The 19,723-nt window shown below is 46.8% G+C and overlaps 1 protein-coding gene across 1 annotated transcript; it reads left to right on the top strand.

Annotated features, from left to right (window-relative positions):
• The first annotated feature begins 260 nt into the window (after positions 1–260).
• Positions 261–17,931, top strand: ywhag1 (3-monooxygenase/tryptophan 5-monooxygenase activation protein, gamma polypeptide 1). The gene is made up of 2 exons (XM_086161039.1): positions 261–598; positions 16,207–17,931. Exons 1-2 carry the CDS (start codon positions 512–514, stop codon positions 16,861–16,863), a joined length of 744 nt encoding a protein of 247 aa, XP_086017165.1. The 5' UTR covers positions 261–511; the 3' UTR covers positions 16,864–17,931.
• Positions 17,932–19,723: the final 1,792 nt, after the last annotated feature.

Genomic DNA, 19,723 nt, shown 5'->3' with positions numbered 1-19,723 from the left:
TGTATGATAAAATAGAGTTTTGTCACATTGTCAGAGGAGAGAGGGCTCTCCCTGTGTCGCACATCAAGTGCTGAGGGTGCTGGAACCGGGTTTGAAGCAACCTAACACGGCGGTCCATGAGGGGCCAGGCTGCGGCGGGCGCCGGCGTCATGTTGCCCGGGCCGCCGGGCTGCCAGTCCCGTTACATCACTCCGGCAGGACACGCCTTTTTGGGTGGCGGCGGGGAGAGAGAGATAGATAGACATTAAGAGAGAGAGAGAGGGGGAGAAAGAGAGAGAGAGAGAGAGCGAGAAAGAGAGGGGAGGGAGGTAAGGGTGTCCCGTCGGCAGGCTCACAGACAGCAAGCAGCAGCTGCAGCGAGAGGAGAGGAGAGCACCGGACGCGTTTGCTGCCGCCCCCCCCCCCGTTTGCCTTTTAAAAAGAATCGTTTAAAATAAGAACAGCAATAACACATTAACGGTTTCCTATCCCGAGACAAGCGCGGACACGAAAACCCACGCCACGTCTGAAAATGGTGGACCGCGAGCAACTGGTGCAGAAAGCCAGGCTGGCCGAGCAGGCTGAGAGATATGATGATATGGCAGCTGCCATGAAGTCGGTAAGTAGCCCCCCTCCTTCCCTCCCTCCCTCCCCTCTCCCCGGCCTCCCCTCGCCCCTCTATCCGAAATGACCGTTTTCTTATCAATAATCATTTTTACATTTTGATATGAAACCCGAAAATGGTGTTGTTAATACCACGGTTTGCGGGTGGAACGGCGGCTAGCTAGCGTAGCATGTTAAGCCGCGGAGGGGCAGCGGCGGTGCCGCCTCGCCGGGACCGGGCGAACCGGACGAAACCGCCGGAAACCGTGTATGAAAGTTATAATCAAAGGCCGCGTTTGGGGTTATAACGCCGTCGTGGGTGCGGCAGGACCCGTTATTCGTGCCGCCCGGGCGGCGGTGTACCGGACTCGGGGGTGGGGGTGGGGAGGTGGGGGTGGGGGTGGGGGGACCGGGAGGCCCGCCCGCAGGGAGCCTGTGTCGGCGTCCGAGCCGCTGTCAGTGCGCTTCAGCCGGCGTCGGAGCACCGGGACGAGCCGGCGGATGTGGGGGCCGTGAGGGCGGCGGTCTGCGGCGGTGTGAAATGCGGTCTGTTTGATGTTGGGGCGGTGCCTTTTTCACCGGCGCCAGAACACGGTCACCGCAAAATAATATTCATAAATATATATTTAAATAATAAGACAAAAAAAAAAAAAAAAAAAGGAATGTACCGGCGGTGTGGTTGGGTAACGGCCGGAGCGGGGCTAGGATGCGCACCGAGGCGGGGCTCGGGGATCCGCGGCCCCGCGATGATGAGAGTAGCACCGCGGGGCGGAAGGTTCCCGGCGTACGTGATGCTCGAAGCGGCGACGGTCTACTTCTCTTCGCGGAGGGAGACGATTTGCGTTTGGCGCAATGTTGGCTGAAGGTTGATCGCAATCGATTTGCGCAGAAGCGGCGCACACAAAAAAAAGAGCCTTTCAGACGTGGGTGTTGGTGGACGGACAGCCTTCCAGAAGGTTCTGTGGATGGCGTAATGCAGCAAATGGTCCTTTTTCTTTTTTACCCCCCCCCCCCACACACACACCCGCCCCCACCCCTCCCCTACCACCTCCTCCCACCCCCCACACCCCCTGCAAACTGTAGCACGATGGGCTGCTGTGTTGATCGATGCTGTCGTAGCAGCCGCATCCAGGCCCCCCTCCACCACCCACCGCCCTCCACCCTCCGACCCCCCCATCCGGCCTCCTCTAGCAGGTTCCCCACACCGAGGCGTGCCGCAGCATCTGCCAACATGCACCACAGGCCCACCCATAGTGCACCATTTCACATGCGGCGGGCGCCGGATGCGTCTCATGGTATCGCCGCCGCCGAGCAGGACAATAGGCTGAAAGAGAAGCGGTCGCATGGACGGGGAAAGCATGGGCCTTTTGTTTGAAAGCTCCCCTCCTTTATCATATTAATGGCCTGTGCGCTTTTTGAGCTCCGCTAACTTAAACCACAACACCGACTCCCTATTTCTCTCTATTTCATTTATTTTTTAAATCACCCCTCCCCCCCCTTCATATCAGCCCCGGCTCTTGTACAGTAAAGTGACAGTGTGACTAAAGGGCCCCTTAATGTCAGAGGGATCCTGGCTCCACCCCTACCCATTTATGCCGAGTCAGAGAGAGAGAGAGAGAGAGAGAGAGAGAGAGAAAGAGAGCGGCCCCTCGCCCAGCCTGGTGCCTCTGCAGCACTGGGCAGTGGGGTGTGTCTGCTGCCTCGCCCATCATCCGAGGGGAATCCCTTGCCACTGCAGACTCGGTAGAGCGGCCCCGGTGCCGGCGAAACCCGATAGCTCCGGGGTCCTTAAAGAAAATAAATAAAATCGTCGGAGGAGGACTGCGTGTTCGGGAAATCGGGCCGGACCCGAGAGCGAAGGCTGCAAACGAGCATCCGCTAGCTTTGTTCACATCACATTACTAGAAACACGAAGACGGGGGGAACGGAGCGTCTCATCCTGAGCTAGTGTTTGGGAGGGAGGGGCAAAATGGAAGTCACGAACCAAAGATAGAGAAACGTCTTATTATTCCGCAACATGACTTGTCTTTTAGGCGGATTCAGCTCCGGATGAATCCATGCATAAAAACCCCCATGTACGTCGTCACTGTCAGCCCTAGCATGTCGCTTCACACTCCTATTTCAGGGCGAACGCAACATCCCATTTTAGCGAGTAGCCTTAAAGCCTGCCCATCATCCTTCCTTGTGTGTGTGTGTGTGTGTGTGTGTGTGTGTGTGTGTGTGTGTGTGTGTGTGTGTGTGTGTGTGTGTGTGTGTGTGTGTGTGTGTGTGTGTGTGTGTGTGTGTGAGACGCAGACTCAGCCGCCCAGCCTAACTGAAGTGAAGGTCCTGCATCTATGAAAATGTCAGGGGTGGAGATGGTTGTGTAGACACATCTGACCAAACATGATGTCCATCAACCCTTTACCAGTCATATACATGCTGTAATTTTATTGTTTTTCTAATATTGATATGTTGGCATATTTTAACTGGTTGGCCACTAAGATAATTCAAGCCCCGCTGTGACCGTTAATCCAAGGTCACGGCAGGACGGCCCACAAACCTGCGAGGTTTGACCTGGTTTTGGATTTGGAAGGCGATGCATGATATTTAATTAAGTGAATGACTGAGTCATTATCATTTGAAAGCTTATTAAGGTGATTATGGGTTGATCACATTTATCCTTTTGTATGCAGGATGTCATTCTTACATTCCAGTGTCAGCCAACATGGCACCTCAAAATTAACAGCTCATGATAGTTTGGATCAGTTTTGATGAATTTATTTTCAGAAAGTCTCCTAACATTAAAAAAAAACCTGTCATTTAAAAATGGAAAAAATAGAACGATAGATAGAAATAATACTTTCAATATCACTTCAATATAATTTTAAATAGTACTTACTTCATATCTTTAACAAAAAGATATGGAATTTTTGATTACCAATACAGGTTTTTTTTTAAACTTTTTTTTTAACTTATATTTTCAACAAATCCCGGTGTTAAAACATTACTATTGTGCCCAGCATATGATTTTTATTTTAAGCTTGAATAGAATTTGATGGAAGTTAATTGTGCATAGATGGTGCACTGTTATAATGAGGCACCATTTCTGGGGAAAAAAAAAACCATATAATCATTACAAAACACAAAAGCGATAATAGATTTTACCCTGCGGCCAAATATTTAGTGTTAAAAACCAGTCAATTAAACAGTGTGAAATGCAATGCTAGGGATTTCTAAGTCACCCAAAGCATTTTATTGCCGCTGTGGTCTATTTGCATTAATATCCGCTAACAGACTTATTAATCTGACCCTAATTTTCGCCCCAATATGTAGGTAAAGTCCCGTTATCATTGATTAAAACCAGCATCTGCGCCTGGAAAAACCATATTAGTCGTTCTACAGTATTATATTCATTTTTATTTTCTGACATAATATTTCACAAGTTTCCACATAAAAAGCTTTCCGTCACCTGCGTTTTTTTTTTTTTTTTTTTGTTTTTTTTTTACAACAGAGCCGTAAGTCGTGAAAGTACTTGGACCATGTATGACGAGTACGTTTTCTGGCTCGCTCGACACGGCTCGTAAATATTCATGTAATAAATAAAGGATCAGAGTACTATGATATGCATATCCCGTGAAAGTATTACATCACCGTATTCACATGGGTGCAGCACCGCAGTCGTCTGATATTTTAAGTGGAAGTATTTGGTAATAACGGCGTGTGGAATAAATCGCTCTGCTCTGCACGTGCCCTCCGCTTTCCAGGGAAATAGTAAGTTTCAGCCTCTTTTTTCATTTATATTTTTTTAAAAGACAACAAATGAGAAAACAGCAGCCACTTAGTTGCCTTGTTGGGCTAGCAGCATTGATGATTATTTTTTATGAGGGGAAAACTCGTCGGAGCAATTAGCAGCTAAAGATCCACTCACCCCCCGCTGGATTGATGGAGGGAATGTGAAATGAGGAGGAATGGAAATAAGCAAATATGACTCTCATAAATGCCTGGCCATGTGTTGGCATAATCGTAATTTAGCATTTGTTTTCTCTTTGTTACCCCATGTCCTCTTATGAGGACGTTGCATTGAGTTCTCCGCTCCTTGCATTTCTCACACATCGAAATGAACACTTGCAAATAAGTTTGTCGTTACTTCCCCCGATATTCCTTCGAGCCTCCTCCTTCTGGAGTGGCCACAGCCAATCATCTTCCTCCGTCTAACCCTCTTTTCTCTCACGCCGACTGACTTCACGTCCTCTACCACGCCATCCATGTATCTTGGTCCTCCTCAAGGCCTCCTGCCTGGCAGTTCCAAATCCCTCGGCCTCATATGAGGACGTCTACTGCTCCACGTAAATGGACAATGATTGACGATTATAATTGTCAAATTACGATTGATCCCGAAAATGTAGTAAAAAAAAAAAACAACAAAACAAAGCTCAATTGCTTTTAAAGCGGATGTTATTCTTGGGTAGCAGAGGGATACTATTGGTTATCAGGAGCTTGGCAGTGATGCTAAACGCTAACCTTGGAAAAGAAGAACAAATGGGAGAATTCACCGTAGTGAACCGCAATGTCTCCGCCGTTAGAGTCACAGGAAAATGAAAAAAAAAAGGGGGGGGTCGCACTTCTTTTAACCATCTTGAGTTTCTGTCATCTGAAGCACACTGCCGTGGCTTTTCCCGCTTGTCATTCAGACGGAGTCGGTGAAATTATTATCGTAATAGTGCCTCCAGTTATTACACTGCTCACACGTTGCACAAGCTATTTGCATCTGATAGCATCTTGCACACTTGTTGAGGTCGCACCCTTCTTGTCTTCTGAGCTCACTCCTCCACCATGCAGCCAGTGGCTATGCCACGTGTGTCAGACGGTCCTTTTTGTCGGGGAGTAGATTCACCATTCGCAACCGATTAACGTTTCTTATTGTAAAACACTCAAATTAATAATTCATTTTAAAGATTTAGATAAAAATGCCCATCAGAATCTGATTTAGCCAACACCACTCGGACATGAGTGTGTTTTACCATCATGTGTTAACAACGTGAACCAAAACTATTTGACAAACGGTTCACATATCCCGTAAAATACAAGACTTCGGCGACTTCTATCTGCGTAATGTCGCCGAGCCTGAATGAGATGCACGGACTCGTAATACTCCCGGGATGTAAATTCGACACCCGCGATGATTTGAATAGTAGCCGCTACAATCATTGTGCTAAATTAGGAAACAGGGTCACGGGGCTAGAAAATGTCTGTCCCGTCTCAGTTTCTATTCCGGGATTTTATCGTCACCGTCTTGCAGCTCGTCAAGGAGCGGGCTCAAACTTCCATGTCTCACGTATAGAATAAAATACTCCTCAACTTCAGTCCGGGGAGAAATGCAACCAAAGTCTCTCCAATGCATTCCGGGATCTCCCCATGTCTTAGTCAGTGATGAGTCACGGAGACATTGGGATAACACGCCCATGCTAGCCACCCACTTTGTTTCTTTTACTGCAAGAGACTTGTGCAGAACCAAGTAAAAAAAAAATGTACTTTGGATCCATTAGCTAATGTCCACATTTGAATTTTGGAAGCAGCTGCAAAACCATGGATAGCAGTAATAGAATGTGCATGTTGAGGCGAGTTGCCTGCCTGTGTTTTTACATTGACTTTAATACCTTTACATTTGCAGTGTAATATTCCAGAGCTTTGCTAAATAACATTTCCAGCGTCATTGTCTCTCCCTTTCCAGGTCTAGTTTGGCGTATTAGGGCCAATGAGATGCCGTGTTCAGATTCCTGAGCTTGCATTTAAGACGTGTCACAACCTGACTCATGACTCTTGAGCTCTTTGGGAAAAAAAAAAAAAAAATCATATGCAAAGTTGTGAATTCCACGAGGGGCAGGGTGTTCACGCGAAATCCTGGTGAACATGGCAACCCCCGGAAATACACGGCTCCCACATTGCACAGCCAAGCCAAAACTGTAATATGAAATGAAAGCTGGAATATCCGATAAGAAATTACAGCACGGGCAAAGTTCGGTCTTCTCTCACCTCTCTTTTTGTTGCGAATCGACCGAAGCTATTTGGCCGATCTTCTCTTTAGACACGAGGATCTATTCAAAGCAAATAACTTTGACTATCAAAGATTTGCACGAGGTTCTTCGGTATATTGCGCTTTAAGACAACCGTATGATGGAGAGGTGACACCCAAAAAAAGCCCCTGCAAAACACGGGTGAACCGGGAGCTACAGAAGCAAACGACCAAACTCGACGGGATTCCTCTCAGCAGCCCACATTGGATTGCTCGGTCCATTGAGCGGGTTTCATTGATCCAGCATGAAGATAGTTGAGTCTTAGTCAGCATCAGCAATGTCCCAAGAAAATCTTAGCCCACCACCAAAGAAAAAAAAAAACATGACACCCCAATGGGGTTTTGCAGAACATTACAAACATCTCTCTCCGACAGTTACAACCCCGACCGAGGAGAGCAAACGCCAATCCCGGGCTTTCATCAATATCCCAGCCGGAGAACGATTCCCAACGGCAAAAAACAAAAACAAAACTGGAGCGCGCCTTGCTGTGGCCACCCGGCCAATTCAGTCTGGCTCTATTACGCGTTACAAGGAGCTATTTTTTCTACGCCAATTTCTATTGGGGGAAAAAAAATCCCTCACACTTTGAACAGATGGAGTAAAACCTATCCTTGAAATATACCATTCTATTTCCAGTGCTGATTCATCCACCGCTTTTTTATCCGTGGCAGGGGAGTGAATATCAGCCACACCTGGAGGGGCCCGAGGTCCAACAAGGAATAACCTGTCAAACATATTCTGGATTTACGCCGCGGGGCCCCGACCACACCCCTGACTGGATCCCAGTCACACACTGCACCTGCAGAACATCCCGCCGGGGCCGCGCTTTACGTATCGGGTCGGCCGACCCCACCCCGCCCTCTGGACGCCTGTATTTACACTGTGAGCTGTCAGTTCTGACGTGGTGTGAATAAATGTTAATCCGTTAAAATAAATTGGAAGAAAATAAAGGTAGCACCAGAAATGTACACAGCTCAAAACGATCCCTCTGTTGATTTTGGAACTACAGAAAGTAAGTGTATGTTGATAGGAAAGACGGACAGCAGCCAAAGAGGAGGAAGGAAAAGAAGCGTAAGTTGACGATCGATCAATTCCTCCACGGAAGGGGTTGAAGCGTCCTCGACCGCGATAGCGATCGAGATTTTAATTGCTCCTGTCGCTGCACTTTTCGCTGAATGAGTGTACGCAAGGGTGATCTGTGATTCCGTCTGGCTCCCCCAGTTCTGATTTGTTTTGATTTCCAGCTTGTTTAGCTAACGATGAATAGGAGAAAGCGCTTCGGTGCTAAATCAGAAGGAATAAAATGACCAGCGCCATTTTCAATTGACAAAGATGAGGGCAAAATCAAAGCCATTGAGAGGCTGGAAAATGCGCATTTATTTCATTAAAATACAAGAGCTGCTTGGTTCGCAATGACTGGGAATAATCCATCTGTTCTAAAAGGACAACGCTCGTACGCACAGGTACAAGATCGACAGTTATAACCGTGGTTGATAGAGATCCAAGAATACCCACTTCAATGTACGTTCAATATAAATAAATACCCAGACTAAGGCCCTCGGGAGGAAAATGTAAGAATTGGGTCACTCACCATGCCCAGTAAGACAGCCTTTACGTCAACTGTGTGCAGGAAATGGCCGGTCTCCAGGGTGTATCCCGCCTTTGCCCGCTGAAATAATAAGCAGTCAAAATAAGTATTTTCGAAAATTTGATGGAGCTAAAATCTCCGCATACAACGTAGGCATTCCCGTGACCCTTCGCCCTTCATAGAAGGGGCCATTAAAACAAAATTCACCCGCGGGCCAGTCGGCTCTTTAAACACCGCCTGAATCATACTGGACCCTGTCGAGAGTCTTGCTTATCCACGTTCCCTATTTCTCCAAGTGAGGTGTTGCCCGTTTTTTTTGTGTAGAGTCCTCAACTCAAGTGGTTTTCCTTCACATCCTGCTTCGTTAATAGAGCTATTGCTTGGTTCCCCCACAGAAGGAGAAAATGCCAACTATGAGGTTGGCAGATGGTTGGATGTTTGCAGGTTCTCTCTATGGTAATAACATGGTAATGAGTGTGTGTGTCATTATGGCCCAGCAGGCATACCATCGTAATGCTTTCCAGGTAAAGCCTAGATGGTCAGCAAAGATTCTAACTCTGGTTCAAATGAGGACATAGTACCGCAATCCCGATACTGGGTTTCAGGAATTTCAGCCTTTATTGAGCTCCGCCGATGCCTCTAGCCAGCGGATGTTTAGTCTCTTCCCTTTTTTAATAACTGGTATGTTTCTCATTGGCCCACTGAAGGAAATATCAATTGGAGCTTCATTTCATGTTTCTAAAAGAACAGTGAGCTTGTTTCACTGTGCTGGCATCGTTGGTGTTAGACTCCCCTGAGTTTGAAGGGTTATTACAAGGATGAAAAGTAGGACTTTGACAAGATGGGAAAGGTTAGATTATCTGGATAAAGGCGCCTCCTTTGTCAAAAATCATAATGAAACAATAGGACTCTGACAGTCTGCTGCAATTTGCTTACTCATTGTCGACATTACGGTGCATGACTCATGCATGCTGATCCCTATGTTGCATCCTCCCGCTCAGCCCAAACAGGACATGCATCAGGGGTATGTCATTGACAAGGAGAGACGACAAAAAAAAAAAAAAAACAAGTAATCCGATCTGATATTGTCAGATACTCGTGAAGAAACAGTCCGACATGAATCAGTTATTCGATAATTATCAGCGTCAGTCATCCGCGTAGACTAGACGAGACGTTACCTGTGAGCGTGAGTCACACCCGACTTATTAAAACACAGTTTGCATTTTCAAAAAAGGGTGGGAGTGTGTGCCCGAGCCGCGGAAGATTTTCGTGCACCTCCGATCCCTAGTGCAGTAGTCTGTGTTGTCGTGATGGTTTGCGACGAATGCAAAAATTCTGCCTCTCGCACTCCTGGAAGCTCTCGGGATCCTTTGCAAGGAAATATCTTGAATTACTTTCTTCTTGTCTGCTTCCATTTTTCCTGCTTGGTGGCTCTTCTGCCGCTCTTTATCGTCCCCCCGCATCGGAGGGGTCGTGAAGGAAACTTGGACGTCTTAGGAAAAGGGATTCTTGGCCTGTTCGCTCACCTATTTATTTTAAAGGTGTTTACATACCAAACATCAATATTTGTGGCGGCTAATTCCTTTTTTACTTTCCACTTCTGGCCAGTAGCTCAGTGTTGTCTACACACACTGGTCCCGGGGATAAACGTGTTATTTGTTGAAGTTGTGGGCTGCACATCGTTCGCAGCCGCAACAAAGGGCTACTTGAAGCCTGCTCTCCAGCGCCATTGCCGAGACGTACGCCGCCTCGCATCCCCCTTCCCTCGGCACCGGCTTCTTTGTGGCTCAACCAACCAGCTCTTTTCAAAGCGCCGGTGACGTCAGGTGGTCCGCGACGCCTTTGTGCTCGGCTGCCTGAGCAGAGAGCGGCGGCGGCGGCGGCGGCGGGGGTAGAGGTGGGGTTGTCACATCAGGTTAGGAGTGACTCGGGGGAAAGAGGAAAGACAGAAGGAAGGCGTGGAGCAAGACTGACCCGTGGCACATGGTGACAATGTGAATAGCGAGAGGCGTCGGACGTTCGGCACCGACGCGGGCTTAACAATCCCCCTGCCTTGTCAGCCGCTCTGTTCCTCCTCTCTGTCCCTCCCGTTCGGTATTAATGAGAGCTGTCAAAGAGGAAGTTATTGATTGTCCTTCCTGGCCTTTGTTTGCTTTGGCGCACACTTGTTTGGAAGTTTTGACCGCCTTGTGCAAGGATGAGTCACGAGAGAGCGGGCGCGATTGATGAGCTTTACACGCAGACAGAGCTCTATTGTCAGCCCTCGCGCCGCGGCTTCCGTCAGGGCTTTCGGCTCGCCCCGCGGCCCTCTGGAAACAAAGGCGGCCATGTTTTTACAGGCAGGTTGTTTAGGCCCCGTTTCGGTTATTTTCCACGACCTCCCCGTCGCTCCAGGATTGAGCCGCTCCGCCGGCCGCACGCGCTGCAGATCAGATACCGCTGTACGCTAAAAGCAATTTGCGCAGATGCAAAGGGCCGTATGGAGCCGAGGCAGTGGGGGTTGGGCAGGGTGACTTTCCGCTGTAAGTGAGCTCATTACGCAACGGATGTCATTTTATTGTTTGCCTGTCTTCGTAGGCTACCGGGACAGAGGTCATTTTTATTTATGGTGGCTGTAAATCTTGCGTGGAAACGCTCCTCGATGAACACACACCCAACGATCGGCTTTACGTCCAACGGACGGCTTCCTGCTTATGGTCCAAAGTGTCCGACGACGCTGAAGCTCACGAAACCGAAGAGACGTGATCGTCGGGAGGGAGAAGGGGTTTACCAATGTCATAAATGAATTCAGAGTTCCAGTAATTTTCCCATAAATTCCTTTTCAACCCCGTTGGCTTTCGCAGCCACCGATGTTTCCCCCTGCTGGCCATTAGAAAGAATGTATGCTTAAGGGACTTTCAAACTGAAAGCTATAAAAACAAGGCAGCAGTCATATTCAAACTTTGACTTACACCTTTTAAGGAAGGACCACTGAGGCCGCAAGAGCGAGAGGGAAATCAGACTGCATTCGAGCTGCGCCACAGCTGACAGACAAGTGCTTTCCATCTGCAAGGCCCTGAGCCCCGAGGCTTACTGTCCTTGTGCAAAGAGAGGGTTCTGTCCCTTCGAGTGGTAGAAAAAGCAAATTCCATACTTTGTGCTTTGTGTCAAAAGACAAAGTACTCCTCGTCCCAAATAGCAATAAGCCTTCCCCAAATTGTGTTACTATTCGCTTAACCTTTTGCCTGCTGCAAGTCTCCGGAACACCAGAGACCAGCTACGTCACGGGAACACCGAGTCAATGTTGGGGGACAATGGTTCGCTTTTCAGATTGTTGACCAGCAGACTGACTAAGGCGGTTCACCTTCGAAACTCCACAAATAATACAAGTAAGCAAAGACTGCTGTTTTTTTATTGGTGACTGTTCAAGTCTGGTAAAATGTTTAGTCCAAATAAATTATCACTTTCTTTAATTCAGACAGACAGCCCTTTTATTGAATTAGTTGGCTGAAATATTTAAAAAAAAAAAAGTCTTAGCTCCTCCATGGCATCCCAACTGTAGAACATGACTTCCAACCCTTATTGTAGCCTAAACTGCCATCGTCCCATGAAACCGTTGTTCGTCATTCCGGTCTTTTTACCCCCGAAGGTGTAAAACATGCCCATTCAAAGCAAAGTACAAGTGTAACTCCCCCCTAAAATTTAAGCCCATTTTGGTTCAGAGACCCTGTGGGGTCCTGGTCGTCTTATCTTAACCGCTTCAGACAGAAATACTCTTGAGCTCAAATCTCCTTCTAGAAACTAGCCTCCTCCAGGGGGCCATTTTAGTTTTGCATTCACAGGGAGTAAGGGCCCGCGGTAGGGCCAAGTGTGACGCAAGTGTCTGCAACGAGCACCTTTAGAGCCCCAACTCAAAAAGAAACTACATTGAAGAGGAAGACGACATGTACAACGTGGAGAGAAAAGGCTGCCACAGCATTCATGTTCTGCATGGCGGGAATAACGACCATGGACTATCGGATGGGTTGTTGGCTCATTTTGGTGAAAATGTTCATGTTCCCTTGCGAGCCCAGGAAAACTCCTCTGTTTAGTAGCAGGCCAGAAGAGCTTGGACCTCTTTGTCAGTCAGTTTCTCCCTGGTTCTGTCTATTCTGTTGCAAGGAAACAGCTGATCAGCTACCGTGATAGTTTTTTAAAATGGCGCTGAGCAGTCTGCAAGAAGTATCTGGTGATGGGCATGGCTGATAAGCTCGCCATATAAGTTCCTACGGAACCTTAAAAAGACCCTGCCTTGGACTAGGAGCTGAAATGGTTGTAAAACCGGAGGTCCACCGGCCCGGGTTCCTTTGCTGGTCAAATGTACCAAGAAACGTCCAAGAACCCATTCTGGGAACTACCACAAGGTTCTACGGTGTGAAAGGGGCCCGAGATGGAAAACTACTATTGTTGCCGCTTTGCTGCTTTTTGCTCCGCATCGATCGTCATCCTTTTAGTTATCATTAAATCCTGCCGAAGACATCACTGTCCAGAAACCACTTGAGGGATCCTGTTGTGCAAGGGAGGACTGTGAACCTATCACCCTGGAATAACAAGTGGTACCATCAATGTTTTGGCTCACCGAAAATGTGATTTGGGCAAGTAGATTTCCTGTTGTTTTTTTTTTTTTTGTATAGTCATTTCTAGATTTGCCGTTCGATCGGCATGTTTTCTGATCATTTGCGAGAAGCCGCGAATACGCCAGTGCAGTCCGACGGATTGTGTGAGTAGGCTGGAAGGTGCAAGATACGGAATGGCGTGTTTGCGCTGGTCCCCGCCCACGCCACTGCAGCCTTCTCCATACCATCAGCCATGTCAGCATCCTCGCTACGAGCAGCTTGTGGCCAGAGTCTCCAGCAGGCGGAGTGTGTGTGTGTGTGTGTGTGTGTGTGTGTGTGCGCGCTCCCAAACAAAGCAGATTCTGCTGTTGCCATGGAAACAGGAGATTGCATCATGAGATTGCCCTCTCACTTCCATTTCTCTCCCTTTTACAGGTAATCTTATTAAAAAGGGATGATCAGCTGAGATTTTTTTTTCCTCTCCTAAATTCATAATTTTTACTGCAGTGAGTGACAAGTTTTGAATTATGGCCAGAGATGCGAATGTAAGAGCTTATTATCGGATGAGCACGACCTAAGTCATACGTGTGTGTGCCAGCGCAGTGTTTTCAACAAAAGAGAAAGTGGATTAGCGTCTCTGCCGGAGGCGAGATGGAGCCGTGACACATGGTCAGCTCATGCGTCACGACTGCAGCGCACCTAAGGAGTCACACCTCGACCATTTCCTTCGTCGCCGTCCTTTTGGAAAGACAACGCGGTTCCGGCACATATCTGGTGACAAGAGGTGGAAAGCAGAGCCAATGCCTCTTAACCTAACCTACTAAATACCCTTTGACCAAGTGCAACACTGATGTCTTGACAAGCTGGAGCATAAATGGAGCGGGAGGGGTTCATGGAATTGAATTTTCGCGATCTTGCAAATGCAAGCCGTAGGCTGATTTCTGACAACGAACACTTCTATGAAGGAAGATTCAACATGATTCGACCCGTCAACTTGGACGCGATCCATTTTGATGACAGACCTAATTTCTTGGGTCGCCAACAAGGCAACAAAATTGTAAACACGCTCGCCGACTAAAGCGTCATCGTCACCATGACGATCACGATATGCGATGCACGTTCGATAACTACTGATGTTACTGTGAGTCAGCTTCCAAACAATGAGCCAGGGAAGGCTAACTCTTGCTAATGCTAAGGACTGACTCAACTGCAAAATAATGAGCCAGTGTCAGGGAAGGCTACTGGCTGACTCAACTGCCCAATAATGAGCCAGTCTCCTGCTAATGCTACTGACTGACTCAGCATTAAATGAATGAGCCAGAGTCAGGATGGCAACCTCTTGCTAATGCTACTGACTGACTCAGCTAATGAGCAAACACATAATAATGAGCTAGAGTCAATGCTATGCTATGCATTGCTATGCAATGCTATCCTTGTTGTATTCAAACTCAGCAACATTGCTGACGACATATGTCAATAACAGCTTTGCAATAACCTAATTTAAATGCTCTGTCAAAAAAGGACTTTGTTTTTTTTGTTTTTTTTTTAAATTAGCAATTGACCCATTCCAGATATACATGGAAGACGAGTCTGGCCCAAATGACAATTTGGCAGGTTTTGGTCTTCAGACCAAAGTTTGTGTGGGTCCCTGTGACATAATTGCTGCTGCCCGCACGTCGTCATCTCGAGTCATTTTAAACTTCATCTCTGAAACTTTGGGGCGGCTGGCAGTCTGGAGTTGGCCAGGGTCACCTGGGGAAAAGCTGCTTTTTTTGGCCCAGTTTGTCTCTGGGCTGCACACGAATTATAAACAGCAACAGCTGTCTGATTTTATAATCTGTGGAGATTTGCAATCTGGGGGTCGCTTAAAACCGAGAGCCTGCTTGACTATCATAATGCGGTCCCATCCTTCTTTGGAGCCACAAGATTGATTTAAAAAAAGAAAAGCAGGCCGGATAAACCGTGGATGAAAGTTAAAAATCCACTTGTTGAAGGAAAAAAAAAAATCTTTGGCGAGTTGCAATTGTTGTTTCTTTCTTCTAGCATTCATTGAAGACAAAAGTAGAATTGAAGTACCATATATGGAAGCTTGGCTTCAGACATCCACGATGAAGGCTTGAGATTGATGATCTACCACCACCTCCTCAACCCGACCACAACCTACTTTAAGTCTCCATCTCAATCTGCCATCATCGGGTCAAAAGTTTAACATGTCCGCCGTTGGTTTATGACCAAAATACCAAACAAATGAGCTTCCTCTCGACCGTGTGTTTAGCTAGGAGCACCATGCCGTGTAAATACGACCCCTATTTTTTACAGTCTTGTTTATCCAGAAAGGGGAAGAAGTACTCATATTCTTGTCCGAGCGAAGAAAGTTGTTTAGAACCTGAAAAACGAATGGAGGAAAACAATTGCCGGGGTAATCTAGCAGCTGAATTTCACCTGGGCTTTTTGGACCACTTAACGCTTTTTGGCGTTGTTTTTTTTTTTTTTTTTTTAAAACAGAAATCCATCTCAATACCTCCAATTAAAGTCCGTTAAATGTACAGCCAGTACCAGAACTGGCCCTCGGTCGTGATCCCACAGTGGAGTTTTGTGCATCGCCGTCAGTGAATGCTTTGTGAAGCGGGGGGTCACGTGATGGGTCGGGGCCCCCCTGCTTTGGTTCTGCTCGCGGAACAGAGAAGAAGGTAACAACAGGCTTTACGCTCAGGAAAAAAAAAAAAAAGGTCTGTAAAGGTGCCTGGGCTGCAGAGTCCCGGCGGGGTGTAAAGGATTAAATCCCCCAGCCAGACACAGGCCTGTCAAAACATGACAAAAACAAGCTTTTCAGAGGCGCCCGCCGCCAATCAGCACTCGGCGTGGAGGATGGTGCCGGTGATGTCAGCTGGGGGCGGCGCTCGTCCAGCCATCTGTGATTTTGGACCTTTTGTCCTGATGTTGACCGTCTTCCTGCGTGCCGGCGTGACCTTCACGTCTAACAGCTGGTGAACTTCCGCTGAATTAAAACGGGTTGTTTGAACCAAAACCACCGAGATTTGACACTTCCAAGCTCTGAATCTGTGAATTTTAAATTTAGGAGTCTGGTGAGGGAAGCTTGACGTTACCATTTCTCTACAAGAGAGAATCATGGTGGTCTGTGAAAGCCTCACCTGTAGAAACAGATGTTTCCAGAATCCTGGCGTGCAGGAGCGTCAGATTGGGGGTCACGATGTTTACGAGAAATCCTTCAAAATAAGAAAACTAATAGACCCTTTTCTTCCCGTCCATCAGCGGTGACCTTTCGTTTTCCATCATGAATCGCGGCAGCGCACCCGCCCATCAGACCGTTTCCTGGAAAATAAGAGGAAGCACGTGGAGATGCCAAACTAAATCCCGCGCGTAATTTTCTCCCGTCTCGTCTCAGGTCACAGAGCTGAACGAGGCGCTATCCAACGAGGAGAGGAACCTCCTCTCCGTCGCCTACAAGAACGTGGTGGGGGCGAGGCGCTCGTCCTGGCGCGTGATCTCCAGCATCGAGCAGAAGACGTCGACCGACGGCAACGAGAAGAAGATCGAGATGGTCCGGGCCTACCGGGAAAAGATCGAGAAGGAGCTGGAGGCCGTCTGCCAGGACGTCCTCAACCTGCTCAACAACTTCCTGATCAAGAATTGCAACGAGACGCAGCACGAGAGCAAAGTCTTCTACCTGAAGATGAAGGGCGACTACTACCGCTACCTGGCCGAGGTGGCCACCGGCGAAAAGCGCGCCTCGGTGGTGGAGTCCTCCGAGAAGTCCTACAGCGAGGCCCACGAGATCAGCAAGGAGCACATGCAGCCCACCCACCCCATCCGCCTGGGCCTGGCCCTCAACTACTCCGTCTTCTACTACGAGATCCAGAACGCCCCGGAGCAGGCGTGCCACCTGGCCAAGACCGCCTTCGACGACGCCATCGCCGAGCTCGACACCCTCAACGAGGATTCGTACAAAGACTCCACTCTCATCATGCAGCTGCTACGAGACAACTTGACGCTGTGGACGAGCGACCAGCAGGACGACGAAGGAGGAGAGGGCAACAACTAGAACCGCAGCAGCAAAGTCCGCAACCTCATTCTGCCAAAAAAAAAAAGAAGAAAAAAAAACAACAACAAATTAAGAAAAAAACAAAAAACAAAAACGACATGCGCGCTCACAAACAAATGATGGCAAAATAATAATAATAATGATAATAATAATAATAATGATAGTTATGGGGGAAAAGTTCTTAGGAATTAAAATTGCTGGGCGGGTGGGGGGAGGGGCGGTGGAACTTCGGCGGCCATTTTAGACAAAAGTACTAACACGGCTGCTGCTCTTTTATTTTTCCACGTATTAAAACAAAATAAGTCGGAAGGGATTTTAGTTTGAGGTATGACTTACAGTAAAAAATAAAATAAATATTAAAAAAAAAAAACAAAAAAAAAAAAAAACGCAGAATGACCCCGTGCCTCCTCGATGAGCCTCCTCGCCATTCGCCGAAATAAAAATTGAAAAGAATAAATAAATAAAGTAACCGACCACTCGCAGAAGCAGTCGCTCGTCGAGACGCCCCTTCCTCCGGCAGAGATTGGTCACGTGACACAAAATGAGGCCGAGGCGTCCATCTGAGCCATCGAGCGAGGGGCGGCGCCGCATTCGGGGGGGGAGGGCGGGCGGGGGGATTTTGAGTTTGACGCTTGAGCTAAAAGCTAAAAAAAAAAAAAAAAAAAAATGGGAGTAACCTTGAATGTCATTGCCTTGTTTCAGTGTGAGGAAGCTGACAGAGACTCTAAGGGGGAGGAAGAGGAGTGGGCGTCGGGCCTTCGCTGACCCGTCACCGGGCGAAAAAAAAGGCAGGTTGTCTCTGTCACGGAGGGTAAACACTCGGAAAGAGAGAGAGAAAGAGGTGTTCTGTTCCTTTCTTCCTTCCCTTCTCTTTGTTTTGTTTCTGTTTGTTACGCTTTGTGTCGGGTGTGTGTCCAGCTCAGTCACACTGTAACTCAGAAAACAGTTAAATTAATAATAAAAAAGAAAAAAAAAAATAAGACAACTCCATCAAGTAAAATTAGTGCAGCTTGTCCCTCTCATGTGCTGATGTGCTTTATTGAATAAATTCACTGTTTTTGGACACCAGATTTTATTGTCCGTATTTGTCGTCACCACCAGGCGTCTAAATCACAGCTTTTTATTTCTTGTTTTTTCTTTTTCTTTTTAAAATCGGTTACCGGGACAATGGCGCAACGCTAGCCGATCACCACAAAGCCCCCCACCGCCCCCCCTTTCCCCACCCTGGGGATCCGATCCAATTCCGGAGCCTGAAATCAATCATCATGTTCCATTTCACTAATTTAATATTGAAAATTAGAATGGAAAAAAAAAAAAAAAAAAAAGAAGTCATTTGTTCTATCGGGGTTCGAAGCAGGGGCGCCGAACGGCGACGGGATTTCAACATAAATGCGTACGCGACCAAGAGCGCGGGTCGTCATCACAACAACCGCGCCTTTCAGGTTAAAGCGTTCCACGACGAAGACCGATGTATACAGAGAACACCTGGAAATCAGGTTAAATTTCTAAAAAAAACTCGCCCAAAACACAATTCTGACCAATTATTAAGTACTGAAATAAGAAGAGCGTCACTTTGTCGCCGGAGTGACGTAGAACGGAAATGGGGAGGGCTCACAATAAGATCACACACTTGCTCTGATTCGAGGTAAACCGTTGGTTACATAATGAAATATTCGGCTTGGATCCACAAGTCTGTTCACCCCTGGTTGCCATAGAAACCTGCACCGATTGTCGCAGGACGTTATTTATTTCCCGAGAACCAACCACCACTGAAAAAAAAACAAAAGCAAACGCCCCGACGGATCTACCGCTCACTCGTCGGCAATGCTAACCCTGTCATCCGGAACCGGTCGGTGCTTGGGGTGTCCCCGGGTTCCCCCTTCCCCCCCCAAAAAAAAGCAGATTTGAGGTTTGCGCAATCTTGACTTTGTCTCCGGGTTTCTTATTGGTCGAGAAGTGCACCTGCCTATTATACTGTTTCTTCAGTGTAAGATGCTCCGATATTCTCCATAATCCAATATTGTGCATGCTGGTGATGTATTTATACAGTAGCTTCAATTTATTAACTTATACTGTAGATGTTATGTATTCATATGACCATGGAATTACTAGACATGAATCGGATTATTTTCTATTTATTTCTTTTCATTGGCGATTGTTAGCTAGGACCTTTCGTTTTTGACATCTGTGTTTTCTTTACTCCGTTCTGCTGAAGTACGCTATACCAAAACAGTGATTGTTATCAATAAATTGATCTCTTACGGACATCGCTATGGTGACATGCAGTTCTTGGTAAGGATGGCGAAGGTCGTTTCTTTTTTGCTGCTAATTTTTTTGAAGAAGATCTCACCCGAATCTAGCTTTTCATCTTTTATAAAATATCTCAAGTTTCTAAATACTTTCCTGATAATCACAAGTTTATACGCACGTATTTCTCAATCTCATCTTTTGCCCTGATAGCTATTGAAATAAAAAATATAAAAAAATAAAAATAAAAAAAATAAAAAATTAATTAAATAAAATATAGATTTTTTTTTTTTACACTGAGATTAATTTTTTATTTTTTTCCATTCTGCTTTTAAAGCGCCAACATTCTTATCACACCTCAACTACAATATACTATGACAACAAATAACTTATTAAAGTCACAGCCCATGTCGCCTATATTTACCTTGACAGAATTAACAAAGATTTGTGAGCATGATCTTCGGGCCTTTTCACTAAAAATAAAAACTATATTATATAATTGCATCCTACTTCAAAAAGTCACTCAGGTCCTATATTTTGAGTTTGAAAATTCCGTGTTTTTTATCTCATAAAATTAGCAAAAGTCTAGATTTTTGACTTAAGGATTTAAACG

Source organism: Fistularia commersonii, chromosome 15 (genome assembly GCF_037954325.1).
Source record: "Fistularia commersonii isolate RoL2024-O1a breed Wild chromosome 15, RoL_Fcom_v1.0, whole genome shotgun sequence".
NCBI lineage: Eukaryota > Metazoa > Chordata > Actinopteri > Syngnathiformes > Fistulariidae > Fistularia > Fistularia commersonii.
The sequence above is the reverse complement of the archived record's forward strand: the minus strand, read 5'-3'. Positions and strand labels throughout refer to the sequence as shown.